This window comes from Halictus rubicundus, chromosome 3 (assembly GCF_050948215.1).
Source record: "Halictus rubicundus isolate RS-2024b chromosome 3, iyHalRubi1_principal, whole genome shotgun sequence".
Lineage (NCBI taxonomy): Eukaryota > Metazoa > Arthropoda > Insecta > Hymenoptera > Halictidae > Halictus > Halictus rubicundus.
The window spans coordinates 2,506,714-2,521,129 of record NC_135151.1 but is presented as its reverse complement, the minus strand read 5'-3'; the positions used below and the strand labels follow the sequence as shown (position 1 = coordinate 2,521,129).

Genomic DNA, 14,416 nt, shown 5'->3' with positions numbered 1-14,416 from the left:
GTGGCGAGCCGACCACCTATGGGGCCACATAGAACACCGTGGAGCGCGGCCATTTTCTTCTTCTTTCCAGTAGGTGCAGTTTAATTGCCGTTTCTTCTCGATACAGTGATTTCTCTACATATGTCGCCAAGGCTTGGATGATAAACGTCGCGGATTTATCTCGACTACCGCGGACTATACCTCGTGAGTGGCCACGAAGCTCGAGACGCCTCGGACGTCGAGGAGTGTAAACATAACACGGCTTAGGGTATATCTCCTGGACGATACTTGACGCTGACATGACCTGTGTTCTTGATATTTATCGAGAATTCACTGTAATCCATTCGGAACTTGTCTGAACATTCATTGGTACACAGAGAGACTTGTACAGAGTCTCTAAACGTTTTCATTTGGAACGTGTCCGTTGTTTTTAATTGAACACGTTGACTGTCGAACAATCATCCCCCGAAAATTCCACAAAAGCAAAGTAATTTAATAATTGCAATAAAAATTGCAGAATTAATGCTTATCACGTGATTTACGTATTGAACTCTTTCAGATTGTGCGAATCCAACGACGTTCGGTTCAAGCAACTATTGCGGAAAAAATAAATTAAAAAAAGAAATTGTGTCACCCATACATGACCGACGTGGCAGTCAACGTGTTCAGGAAAATAGTGTTTGATTCGTTGTGATAGAAAGGAATTCTCTTTGAAGTGTTCGTGCATCGAATCCGCAATCTAGTTATACATTTTTTATGATTTGCACTGTCTAGGTATGCCCCAGCTCTGTTATCCTTTTTATAAACAACCCCAATAGAATCGAGAATCTATTTGCCGAAACGATGCACAGTGCGGATAAATTTTTGGGCACTTCTCGTAATTTAGTTATTAATGTACATATATATGTATATAGGAAATTGTTTACAGAAAATTAAATTTACCAATATAACTAAAAATTAACGATTTTTATAAAAAAATTTATTTTTAAAAATTAACAAATTTAAAACGAAATTAATAATAAATGAACCATATGTAAAATTAATAATAAGAAACTTAAACAAACTATAATAGTAGTCAACAAAATTAACAAACTTAACAAATCGCCATTCTCTATCCGACTCACTCTTAGTACTTGGAATGTGATCCCCATTCCCGTTCTTCCAAACAATCTCGATGTATCCTGACATTCTTATTACCTTTCCAAAAAGTACGAAACATATATTAAAAACAAATTAAGAATACATAAAAATGATTGATATATGAATATTGCAAAATTGTATTGTGCACAAAAATGATTATTATATGATTATTATTTCATCCTAATATGCATTTCTTGCAAAAGAAATGTATTTCATATCGTGATACACACGAACATTGAATTTCGCACAGCAACTTTTGAACAGTAAATTCCGCACTGTGAATGTGGCGGACAAGTGGCAAAATTTTTGACAAAAATCCAAATTTGTTTACGAATGTATGTGTATTGTTAATTATTCGCAGAAAATTAAATTTGACAATACAACTAGTAAATTTAAAAATAAATTAACAAATTTTCCACGATAGATCCTGAAGGAAAGGTGTGGACACTTCTTAAAATGTTTATAAAATTAAAAGTAGCAGTTGGTTGCAAACAAAACTATAAAATTCGTAAACTATAATAAGTAATATATCCGAATATGTATGAAACTTAGGATATATTTTGCCGTCTTTGTTATATGTTAATTTGAAGTTTTATATGCAATTAATAAATAAAACCACCGTTGAAAATTTGTACAAAAAATAAATCTATTACTTTATTAAATGTAAACAGAATGCATATACCTTGGTTAGCACTTCCCATAACACAGAATTATTATTGCGACACTCATTTACAGTTAATGCAATATTTTTCGATTTTTGGCACTCTAGAGACTGCGGCCATGGCACAATTTTCTTACAAAAATCTAAATTTGATTACGAATACATATGTAATTTTAATTATCTACAAAAAATGAAATTTTTTAAAAATTGCTGAAAAAATAGCAATATTTATGCATAAAAATAATTGTAAAATGATTGTTAAATTATGAATAATATTAATTTCCTCCTAATATGCAGTTTTGCCAATAGAATTTTTCGTACATCGAAAAAACGTCGTGATATAAACTTCGTGTAGTGAGGTGTGCCCCACTTGTCCGCACTGTGCGATGTGCCAAAGAAGATATTTTCTTCGTGCGGATACAAATGGATTTTTGCATCGCGATTTTCGACCACCAACGGTGAGGATATTATTTTCGCTTAGTCGGGCGACGATCGCGCTATTATTCAGATTTCCCACGTAAGTCGCGATCCATCTTTGGCGGACAATGATCGTAGATCCATTCGGCGTGTGTATCGGGGCGAACAAGAATTCCTGTGCAGGAAGGTGCGCCGCGAGCGAACAACGCCTTTGTCTTTCGTGTTCTGCGGGCTGCAGTGTGCTTCACCGCTCTGCACCGTGCTGCGCTGCATTGCGTTGTACTGCGCTCGACGACGCTGGCTGACTGCCTCCGTTTTGAATGCTCGGTGGCGTGCACGCGCGAAACCGGAGAACCTTAGCGGCGCGTAACGCACCGAGATTAATGCGTAACCTTTATGAAGCGCGACGCGAGCCGTGCGTGGGCGTGCGTGCACCGCGTGCAACGAGAATTGCATCGCGCCGCGTGCCGCTGCGATTGAACCCTTGCACCGGGTTCAATGGAATCGCCTCGCCCGCAGAATCCTTGCGAATTCATCCGCTTGAACAATTGGTTGCGCGTGCCGGATTTTTTCGCGTGTCAACCACTTAATCCCCTTAACCCAATCCCCCTTGATCCAATCCCCCATTAATTAATTGTAAAATGATTACAAAAAGAATCCTCAGTTGATACCCCATTCGGTATTTGCTTGAGCAATGCGGATTTTTAGGTGAAATTAAAATTTTACTGTACCAATTAAAGGAATCAGTGGTCAAGCAAAAATGTATTTCCGGCTTAATAGTTTCAGTAAATTTAAAGTATTACGAACATACTTTAAATCTGTTCTGAAGTCTAGTAATGAATGAATTTTCACCCAAGGAATGCGGAATTAATAAAGGCTTGAATTTTGAACGAGTGTAAATGAACGTAGGTTATAGAATATATTTAAACCGCCGAGTCACTGGATTGTGGCAATATGTTGCAATAGTTGTAATTTGTACGAGTCAAAGTAGGAACTAGAAAATTTTCAATGAACGTTTCTGGGATTTCATAAAACGTTTAAACTTTTGATCTATTGTGTGTTGATATGTTTAAATAGTTGAAAATTGTGCGAACCAAAGTAGCAACTAGTCAATGAATTCTTCTGAGGTTTCGTAAAATATTTGAACGTTTGATCTACCGTGTATCAATGTGTTTGAATAGTTGTAAATTGTGCGGGACGAAGTATGCAGAGCAGACTTTACTATACAATTACACGGTTCATAATAATGCGAAGTAATAATGCAACAGGTTGCACGGACAGTAAAATATTAAGGTGTTACATTGACGTACATATTAACATATAGGAAACATATATCACTAAGATTAAATTGTATGCCTGTGCGCGATTGCCTGCAAATAAATTGCAGTGGAAGGGGGTTAATGCTGATTACATCTCGTAAATAATGCTCTCTGGCAAGTCACTTAGATCTCTGCTCCGGGATAAAGCGTTGATCTGGAGTGAAATCGAACCATGCGAGTACTAATATTTATGTTAATCGAAGATATACTGCCTTACAGCTCTGCGTCATACTGAAACGATTTGTTTCTACGAAATTAGTAAAAGAAATTCGTCATACCCACATATATTAAAGTTGAAACCATTCTCTAAATTTAACGCTTCACGGGAAAGCTTCTTTTAATTAGTACAGTGAGTTCTGGATATATGTCATCAACACGGGTAATGCCAGCGTCATGTGTCGTCCAAGAGACATACCCTAGTCGTTTCTGTTTACAGTCCTCGACATCTGAAGCCTCTCGAGCTTCGTGGCCCTTCATGGAGTATACCCCGCGGTAATGGGGATAATTTCGCGACATTTATCATCCAGGCCTTGGCGACAAATATCGAAAAATCACTGTAAAGAGGGTATACAAAGTAATGGTCATCCTTCCCAAGGGTGAATCTACATTTGTCATTCGACATTTGTCAAAGAAACTTGCCGCAAAATTGTTTGTAACAAAGAAAATTGTTGTGAAAGTTTTTTTTTACATCAACATCTTCTGTACATTGAGAAGAGAAAAACTTGAAAGGGACCATACGTCGCAAACAAATAGTTGAAACTTCAAATTTCGTTTGTCTCGAGGCACGCACACGATTATGTTCCGTCTCATTGACACGGTCGGGTGGACTGTAGTAGTAGGCTTTTGTTTATACGTATAACTCCACGCAATTAAGTTTTGCAAAAACTTTAACGGCTTATATCTCGGTAACTATTTGTTTGCGACATATGGTTCGTTTCAAACTTTTTCCTTTTTCGATGTATAGAAGGTGTTGATGTAAAAAAAAACCGGATGACCATTACTTTTTATACACCCTGTACATCTGATGACAATATAACTTTTAAATATAAACCAGATAAATAGCAAAGAATCTTAATTGGCGGAACTGATAAACGCATCGTTTCTATGGAGTGGATTTGAGTATAAGCTATGTCACAATATAACAAGACGAATAGCAGAAAACTTAAAATTGCAATTTATAATGTCAAGGGGCTGTGAATGTTCGAAGCGAGGAAAGAGTGGAGGACAATTTTACATTTGAACCGTGTCACAGTTTAAGAAGACAAACATCTGAGCATGTTAACTAGTTGATCTGATAAAAACATCAGTTTGCAAAGAGTGAATTTGCATTTGAACTCTGTCGGAGCTTAACAAGATAAATAGCAGAGAATTAAAAGTGTGTAGCGGAGCATTGCCGGGAATTTTCGAAACGAGAGAAAAGGCTGGAAGAAGATTTGGCGTGTCACAGTTTAACAAGGCAAACATCCGAGAATTTTAATTGGTCCGCCCGATAAAAACGCGGTTGCAGAGGCGAGGAAATAGAGTGGGAACACAACAGTTTCGAGCGAACAGTGATTTACTAGGAACGAGGTTCCCGGATCGGTCAGTTCCAGCGATTTAACCTCGATGATCGATCTAGAGCCGAGGCCTTGCTCGCGAGAGCCAAGTGCCGAGAAACCTGACGAGCAATGAGCAAATGAACCACGGCTTCTTCTCGTGGAAATTAACGAGTGTTCAAGGTTGCGCGGATCAACGCCGCTTCACGGCGCTAACATTTTTGCGCAGTTGCGCACGCCTAATGGACGGCGAACGAGTGATTCGCGGGCCTTTTAATTGGCCCCCCAGGCGGACGGTAATTGTTTTCTATTAACCTCGAACGACGCGTTTTAATTTGTCCCGGCGAGCGTGAACTTACCGCGACAGTTTAGACAGTCGAATTAAGATAAGAGTAATGGTTCCAGCCGGGGGAACGGAATAATTGCGATGTTCTGCTGGCGAGCGTGTCAATTCAGACACTATTATCCTCTAACATCCTTCGAATCGTCCTTCATCCTATTCTTGTCCTTTCACTTTTATTTCAATTCTCCGAATTATTTTCTCAAATTGAAAAAATGATGACGAAAAATTTAGAAATTGAATGGTCATCGAGGGCTCGTTATTTAAATTAACCCTCGCGTTACAATTCTTTTCACGGTTACAATAATCATTATGTTGAGTGATAAGTAGATTGCGGATTGTTATGGAAAATAAAAATTTCTTTCTTCATTTAATAATTTCGACGAGCTGATACTAATACAACGGGGCTCTGAAATTCTTTTCATCTATCTCTTGCTTTAAATTGCACCTACTCATGTTTACCATAAATGCATAATAAATCTAATAGTAAATCCATTTACTTTTTATTCTATTCTTAACAAAAATGTATCTATATTTTGTATAAAATTGTTCTAATCATTGATTTATGTGTCAGTTTATTCTGATTTTTGTTGCCGAAATCAGCAAATCATGATTCCAAAAATTAACCTGCAGACTATACCGGAATTAAGTGTAAACATTGTGCTAGCACATCAATGTTCTGAAAATTATAAAGGACTTACCGTTTGCGATGAATGTTTCTTTTCTGTCGGTCGGTGAGTCCAAACTTTTGCATTCTTCCGTGGGTGTGTTATCGTTGCTGATTTCGGTGTTCCTAAGTAATATAAAACAAAATGACAGAGTTAACATTTTCTAAAGAAAACTCTCTTAACACTAGAATTATCGATTCTAGAATTATTGAAGAAATAAAACTGATCTTAAATCTAATTCATTTACGAATACACTAAAGTAGGAGGCAAGTGAAATCTCACAATTGAAATTGGTACTTTCAGTATGAACTCTTGCCTGGATCCATTTTGACCCAAAGTGTCAATATCGCAGTAGAACTACTCATTATTCTGAGACTGATTAACACTTTCAGTGCCAACACAGCAATCTCAGAAATGTCATAGAATCAAACTAATTTATTTACTAAAACAAAAAATGGAAGGTTAAAATGTATGATACTGACAAAGAGTACAGTGTTTACTCTATATACGTCCAAAACACCGGTCTAGCCAGGGACATACATATATCGGCCAGGAGATACTATCCTTAATTCACGCCGAACGTAGAAAAGGACAGCGATGCTCTAGAGACCTCGGTCGCCCAGGAGTGTAAACATACATGCCCACACGATGCATATCCAAAACACGGGTCTGACAGGGCCAATTATCATTTAGTTTAGGAGATTTCGATTAGTAGTGGTCTCTCACCGATATACCCGACCCGTATTATGTTGCACTCCTCGGCGACTGAGGTCTCTGGAGCTTTTTGGCCCCTCGCAGGGTATACCCCGCGGAAGTGGGGATAGTTCTGGGACTTTTATCGGCCAGATATTTGAGACATATAGCGTGTCCCACGAGCTCTGTCCACTTGAATATCTTGGTTATTTCAAACAATACGAGAAAATGTTACTTACAGAAGTTGTAGGTTTTAAGAAACTACATAATATGGTATAAATGATATTCGTGCAAATGGAGGCGTAGAGAAGATGTAGAGGTCACCTTTGTTTTTTAAATGGAATGTCCAATTTTTGATGCTCGATTTCGACATATTAGCGTATTCCGAGTATAAAAGTACTAAAGTGTATTTGTCCTAAAACTTACCGTTGCCAAGATATTTGACTGTTTTCATGAAGAATGTTCGAAATGCCGGCCATCAGCAGCGATGCAACGTTGTAGTCTTTGAACTGTTGCGTCTCTTACACGTCTTATTGTTGGAGCGTCTATTGTAGCACACGCTGTGATAATTCGTTGCTTCATATCTTCCGGAGTTGTTGGTGCATCTCGATACATAATATTTGTCAATGTTCCCCGCAAGAAAAAGTCTAGGGGTGTTAAATCTGGACTTCGTGCTGGCCAGCAAATAATGCCACCGCGTACTGTACATCGATCTGGGAATATTTCATTAAGTGTACTTCTCACCCTTCGAGCGTAGTGTGTTGGACATCCATCGTGCAGTTACCACATTGTCTGACGAACGCTTAATGGCACGTTTTCTAATAAATTTGGCAATGTATTTCATAAGAACGTATCATATTTTTGACCAGTAAAAGTGCCGTCAACGAAATAAGCCCAATTATTTGTTGCCCTATGATTCCGCACCACACATTAATGGACCAGCGTCTTTGATAATCAATTTGTCGTAGCCAGTAAGGATTTTGTACTGACCAATAATGCGTGTTATGTAAATTAGCATGCCCAGTGCTGGTAAAAGTAGCCTCATCGGTAAATAGTATTAAAGAGAAAAAAAGTGGTTTGATTTGTAGCTGCTCTTGAGCTCATCCACAAAATCTAACACAATTTACATAATCCATGTCATGCAATTTCTGGCGAAGGCTAATGTGGTGAGAATTCGTGATGCACTACTATTGCTGACTTCAGATTTGCGCTGAATCTGACGTACACTGATATGAGGATTATGATGTACCATTGCAACAACATTAATATCATTATCTTCATCACTACATACAGGCTTTTCACGATTCATCGTACGAACAGCGAGACTTCCAGTTTCTTTTAATTTTTTACACAATCTTTCAAAAATCTTGTGTGAAGGGCATATGCGGTTTGGATGTCTTTCACCGTACAAATTTCGAGCCACAATTGCGTTTCTCTTACTTTCTCCATAAATTAGAAGCATCTCTAATTGTTCTTCGAATAAAAATTTCATATTGACTATCTTATGTTCACTAACTGAGAAACTGACTGACACTGACACTGTCGAAAGCCTACCAATGTTTACATTTGACGTAGTGAGCATATCCTTGAATACGTTCCATAATGAAAGTAATAGAATGAAAACAGTCAAATATCTCAGCAACGGTACTCAGAATACGCCAATCCATCGAAATCGAGCATAAAAAATTGGACATTCCGTTTAAAAAACCAAAGGTGACCTCTACATCTTCTCTACGCCTTCACTTGCACGAATATCATTTATACCATATTATGTAGTTTCTTAAACCCTGCAACTTCTGTAAGTAACATTTTCTCGTATTGTTTGAAATAAGCATGATATTCAAGTGGACAGAGCTCGTGGGACACACTGTATATCGAGAAAAGACTGTACTCTTTTAACTTTCTTACAATGTTAATCAAATTTGGCAGCATTAGCATCGAGTATATAAAAATTGGTTTTTAAGTCTAAACACATAACTTCGTCACTTGTTTCTGAGAGACGTGGTTTTGAAAGCATTAGTCAAAATTAGTAGCAGTTTCAGTCGAAACAATGGACAGCCTAACATGTCCAGAACGAGTTCCCTCAAAGATACATTTAAAAATAGCTTGATAAATGGACCTACAAACAGCCTGAAGTACCGCGAATCGTATCATCGTGAAAAGAGGTCCATCATTCGAATGGAATAAAAGTGGATTAAACGAGTGGCAAGAAAAAGAGGGTGGCATCGGGATCTCTGGTGGGTCGCGTTACTCGATTTTCGCGGATCGAGTGGCTAAGTGGTCAATTAACTTTTTGCCCTCGCGGGATGACCCACATCCACGCGCGTTGGGGATCGATTGAAATTTTCGAAACGGCGGCGTGCCGCAGCCGTACCATTAGCCGGGCTTTAACCACAGCCCTCTTCTCAGGAAATTTCACTCTTTCACTTAAGCGACTCGCGTTCGGATTCGCGAGGATGTTCCGGAATGCTAATCGCCTCGCTTTCGATCTTTTTTGTTTTTTTTTTCTTCGGGCTGACCGCAAGCGGTGGTGCGTGTTCCGAGCATAATCTCCCTGGGTGCAGAGCGTGCGCTTCGAATTATTGCAAAAAACACACACACATTCTTGGCTAGCGGCGTCCAAACGTTTGGCTACAGTGAATCTACAGTGGAGAATCGAGCAGGCGTGGCTCGGCCATGCTATAAATACGTGTATAAGAGACCGTTTTGCAACCGTAAATCGTTCACAGGCATCCGAGTCGCGTCGGGACGCCGTGAATTCCTCGGAAAACGCGATTTGCTTACAATTAAAGAATACTAAGGCCGCCGACCCAACTCCGAGACCCCATAGTCGCTCGCTTAAATGCTATGTCTGTTTCGATTTTTACGCGGCGGGTTGTTATAACGGGGCTATTGATCTTTCTTTAGCCTTCGCGCGCTGTTTAGGCCCGTTTCGTGCATCGGAAAACATTTATTTTAGCCCTTTGCGGTCGGGTGGCGGCTATGGGGCGCCAACGAGAATTATCTGAACCAGTTTTGCCGTACTAAATTTATATGCATTCGAGAAACTGGTAGAAAGCTTTAATCGGTGGGAGAAAATACGCTCAACTTTGTGTGCATAATATGAAAATATTCTAGTCAGTTTCTTCTTTTATTCGGCGAGCTGTCTGCGTAGACTATCTCCTTTTCCAAAAAATTTCGAAGTGCAGTTTTCCGTGCAATTTATGGAATTTAAAGCGCTAACCCTTAACTTCAAGTGTGATATTTTTGGTATTTCTTTTTAGAAGCTATAATAGATAATTAATAAAGCTTAGAATTATTCTTGTATTGACACTATAACAGATGCAAATTGCAATACTTGACAAGGAGTTCTTTAACATTTCCGGATCGTGGCCTCTTACGCCAAAAAACAAATCGTGCAAACGACACGTCATCCGCTATTAATCATGATCACGATCGTCTCGACAATAATCCCTCTTATCTACGATTCCAGATTTTCCTTGTTGAATTTGAGATTGAATACGTTGCAACATTTGTTTGTAGCGTTGCCAAGGCTTGTACAATCTTCTGTGAATTACCGGAGGCAAATATATTTGTAATGTTTTACGATTTTGGAGACATACTTGCAGCGACAGTAGCGACATTTAGCGAGCTGTTCGGTCACATAAAATTGAATTCAGTTAACTTCTAAGTTCATAGAATTTCGCAATTTTGATTCACTGAAATTGTTCATGTTCGTGTTAACTTCATTCAGTGCCAATTGTTTTAAAATCTTTGTACAGAAATGTATGTTTGCATATGTGCCGCGGTATTGGCTGTAAATTGACTAGAGGTCTTTGTCTCCGTGTAAATTTCTAAAACACATAGGACCATGTCCATTAACAAAGATCAATATATCATCTCATGTTTACAACGAAGAGATTCCTGGTTGAAACGAAATCTGCTCGTATACTAATATCTATAAAACAATCTAGGAAGAAAGAGAAATTGTCCGCAAGATTAATTAGATCCTCGCTCGAACTAAAAAATAAAACATTCCACCGATTCCACTGACAGAATACTCCCACCAATCAGGCACCCGTTAAATCTGTCTCTCTTTCAACCTCCACAAAGTTCATCTACTTCAACTACTCTGAACGACCTACCAATCAACAGACAAAATACTCCACTCTCAGTTCCCCAAACGTCTCTCAGACCCCATCTACGATCATCCACCGACACTCGCAATCACAAGGGAAACTTACGCAGTAGTATACTCGAGCGAGTTCGTTTCCTCCTCCTCGCCAATGGTCGCCAAATTGCTCTGCCAGTAGTAGTCATCATCACTCTCCTCGCTAGTAGTATCGTCATCCTCGACGCTGTCCTTCTCGCTCCTCCCTCTGTTCCCTCTCAAACCGCGTACATTATGATTAACCTCATTCAACACCCTATACGAAGAATCATCCTGATCGTTCTCGCAGGCTCTGAACGCGTTCTCCTTAACAGGCGAACTCGAATCTCCAGTATCCGAACTATCATCTCCTATCGACTGTCTATCTCCCAGTTTATCGTCAGGTTCGTTGAATCTCGTGGTAGCTTCGTCGCTGTCTTCCTCAGAATCCTCCACTTCCGTCGACAGTGTGACCATAGTCCTTAGTTCAGGCTTAGGCCTCTCGCAGGCTTTGACGGCCCTCTCGGGCCCTGTCGTCCCCGAGTCCTTCGCAAAACTAGACCTGTCCTCCTCCTCTTTCTTCTCGACGATTCTTTCCTTTTTCTCGATGCTTCTCTGAGGAGAGAATGATTTCGCTTTCCTGATCTCGATAATCTCCAGCACTTTATTCGTCCTGCGGCCGCCGTCGTCTTCTAGGGTGTCAAAGCTGTCAGTCGACTCTGTGTCCTCTTTCTCTTCGACGCTTTTCGAATCCTCTGCCGTTTTCTCTTCGGGTCTTTTCACAAGACAATCTTCGTTTTTCGAAGCGGGGAGATCAGCTTTCGAAGAAACAAGTTCTTTTTCTTCGAGGCTAGCTTGCCTAGCCTCGACCAAAGGAGACCCGGTCTTAGCCTCGGACCTAGGAGCCACGGCGGGTGGTGGTGGAGGTGGAGGTGGTCTCTTTCGTCTAACTTTAACGTCTCTTCTAGGCAGCGGTTTAGGCGGCAGGATAGGTGCCTCCTGCTGAGCGTCGTTCGTTAATTTAGACTTCTGAGGGGACTGCTCCCTGTCGTTGCTGACAGATTGATTCACGCTGATCCTGTTGACGTGGTTCCTAGCAGGCAGAGGCGGAGGGGTTCGGTCCGAAAAAGTGGTCTTCTCCGACGTGGATTTAGGGTGGTGATCAGGTCCACCGTTGACGCGTTCCACGAGCTCCACGTCGTCCTTGATGGGCTTGAAGTGGGTGGAGGAGTCGGCAGCAAGATCCGCGGTGTAGAAGAGGTCTGGCCTGGCCTCGTGGCCGTAGCTCAGAGGAGCATCTTGAAAGCTCAACGGCGGCTGGAACGTGATCGTCTCCTCGATCAGAACAGTGTTCGGTGCTACAACAGCGGTGATCCTCTCGATCTCCCCTCGGGATTCCACGTGGGTCACCGCCTCCGAGCTGGCCAGTCTGCGCAACAGGTAGTCGGGAGGCGTGGACGAGTAGTCCGCCTCGAGGTTCTCCAGGCAGAGAGCTTTCGACAGGTAGTCCCTCTCGGAGGGTCTGTCCGCCTGATCCGAATCGATCCGAGAGAACTCGGGCTGCTCGGAGGTTGTCGATGCGGTCGAAGCTGTGGAGATCGTTGACACGCGATCGGATGTTGAGAACCGGTCGATCACCGTGGATAGAGAACTTCCGGTGTCGTCGGATGTGCTGCCGTGCGTTGAGCCGCACTGAGAACGGGCGTCCAGGTACACCATCGCTTCCGGAGGCTCCTGTAATTGTGCTATTGTCATTATCGAGGTTCGAGTATGCGGGTGGCGTACGGAGAAAGTGTTTGTTTTGTTGGTTTTGCGAATGTTTGGAGATACGAGGTATGTAGTTGGGCTGTCTTTCTTGGGTGTTGAACGTTAGGGCTGTGGGATAATGGGAATAGAAGTTTGACGACAAGGAGGGCTGTGAGAACTATCATTATGAAGACGAAACTGTGTAGAGGCGAAAGAAGAGCACACACTACGAACTTATTGATTTTGCAATTGGAGTATTTTTTGGCGGAGGAGGGCGGTCCTGAATGCAATTAATTATCATTGAGCTGTTCGTAACACTATTATGATAATTCTGTAGAGATTTCATTTATTTTTTATTGTTTGCTTGTTTGATCATTTTTACCTCTGGTGGACTTTTAGACGGCTCGCTTTCCATTCGCAGTTTGACAAAATCGAACATCAATTTTTCGGAGCTTACTGTAAAGATCATTGTAAAATAAATTGCAAGAAAAATATATTAAAATCTCTGTGAAATCGTTCGAATTTACAAAAGTTTTTGGAACAATATGCAACTTCCATTTTTCACTGCGAATTTTGGTACGAAGTGGCAAAATTCTGTTAAAATTCAATTCAAAGACATATGATAGTAGGATCTACCCCCTTCAAAATTAGTCATTGTAATTTAAGTAATTTAGTCATTGTAATAAAATTGTAGTTTCAGTGAGAATTTAGAGGACCAAATTCAGTCTTCGACGATATTTATTTTAATATAGTGAACCAAAAAACCGAAAAATCCAATCGAAGGATACAAAAGTAAAATGTTCACCGTCTAAAACAAGCCTAGGTACACCCACATACAATCTTTTTCCTCGAAGCTACAGCAATTCAAAAACAATCAAGTTCAATGCTCCACAATTATCCATTTGAAAGTCAATTCTTAACCTTTTAAGCACTGTACGCCACTATAGTGGCTTCCGTGGAAAGCATCAGTTTGAACGGTAACGCCACTATAGCGGCTTTTGTGGCATCCGCGGGCAGGCGCGCCGTCCCTGAGAAACAGAGTTGGGGACGAGTGCGCCGTGCTTAACCAATTTCCATCGTGACTCTAATTAAGTTTCTGTGTTTACGGCGTTCGCAATTGACGGTTGACACGTATCACCACGTATATTGGCGAAGTATTCCGCCAGCAGTGATTAAAGAAAGTCGCGGCTCGTGGAATATTCCGCTTAAGGATGCAATTGGGTTAAGAGATTAAATTTCCAGGACTCTATCCACAACTTCTAAAATTCGTGCCGTTCCTTTCTCGAGTACAAAATCCAACAATAATAACCTGTTTCGATTTCGCGAGCTCCGGCGAGCGTTCCTTGGGCGATCCCTTCGGCGTGTCCTGCGCAGATCCATTGCAGCTCTTCGGCGAGGACTCGCAGCTCTCGTAGATGCTGGACTTGCTGTCCAGTGGGCTGACGGGTGGCTGGGATCCAGGGGAGCTGTTCTGAGAGCTGGTCTGAGACCTGGTGCCGCTCCAGGACTTTTTCACTGGACTGGGATTGGCTTCTCCGTCGGCTAAGCCTCGAGCTTGTCTCAGCTTTCGAGGGGGGACCGGAGGCGGCGCCGATGGCAGTTCCGGGGGCACCTTGCTTTTCTCCGGAGGGCTCTTTTTCTCGGCGCTGACCACCTCGGGCCGCAGCGCCCCCCTGCACCTGACCATTAGCTTGATCACCAGCTGCGACTCCTTCAATCGCCTCACGCAGTCCAGCCGAGTCATGTGTGTCACTGGTACACCGTCTATCGAGAGTACCTGGAAAAGAGA

The 14,416-nt window shown here is 41.3% G+C and overlaps 1 protein-coding gene across 1 annotated transcript in view; it reads right to left on the bottom strand.

Annotated features, from left to right (window-relative positions):
• Positions 1-14,416, bottom strand: part of Bbg (PDZ domain-containing protein big bang) — a 106,436-nt gene that overhangs the window by 70,193 nt on the left and 21,827 nt on the right. The window contains exons 3-5 of the mRNA XM_076784771.1: positions 13,937-14,404; positions 10,976-12,615; positions 6,093-6,184 (exon numbers count right to left, since the gene is read on the bottom strand). Of these exons, the coding sequence (XP_076640886.1) occupies positions 6,093-6,184; positions 10,976-12,615; positions 13,937-14,404 (2,200 nt within the window). The remainder of the gene's footprint in view (positions 1-6,092; positions 6,185-10,975; positions 12,616-13,936; positions 14,405-14,416) is intronic.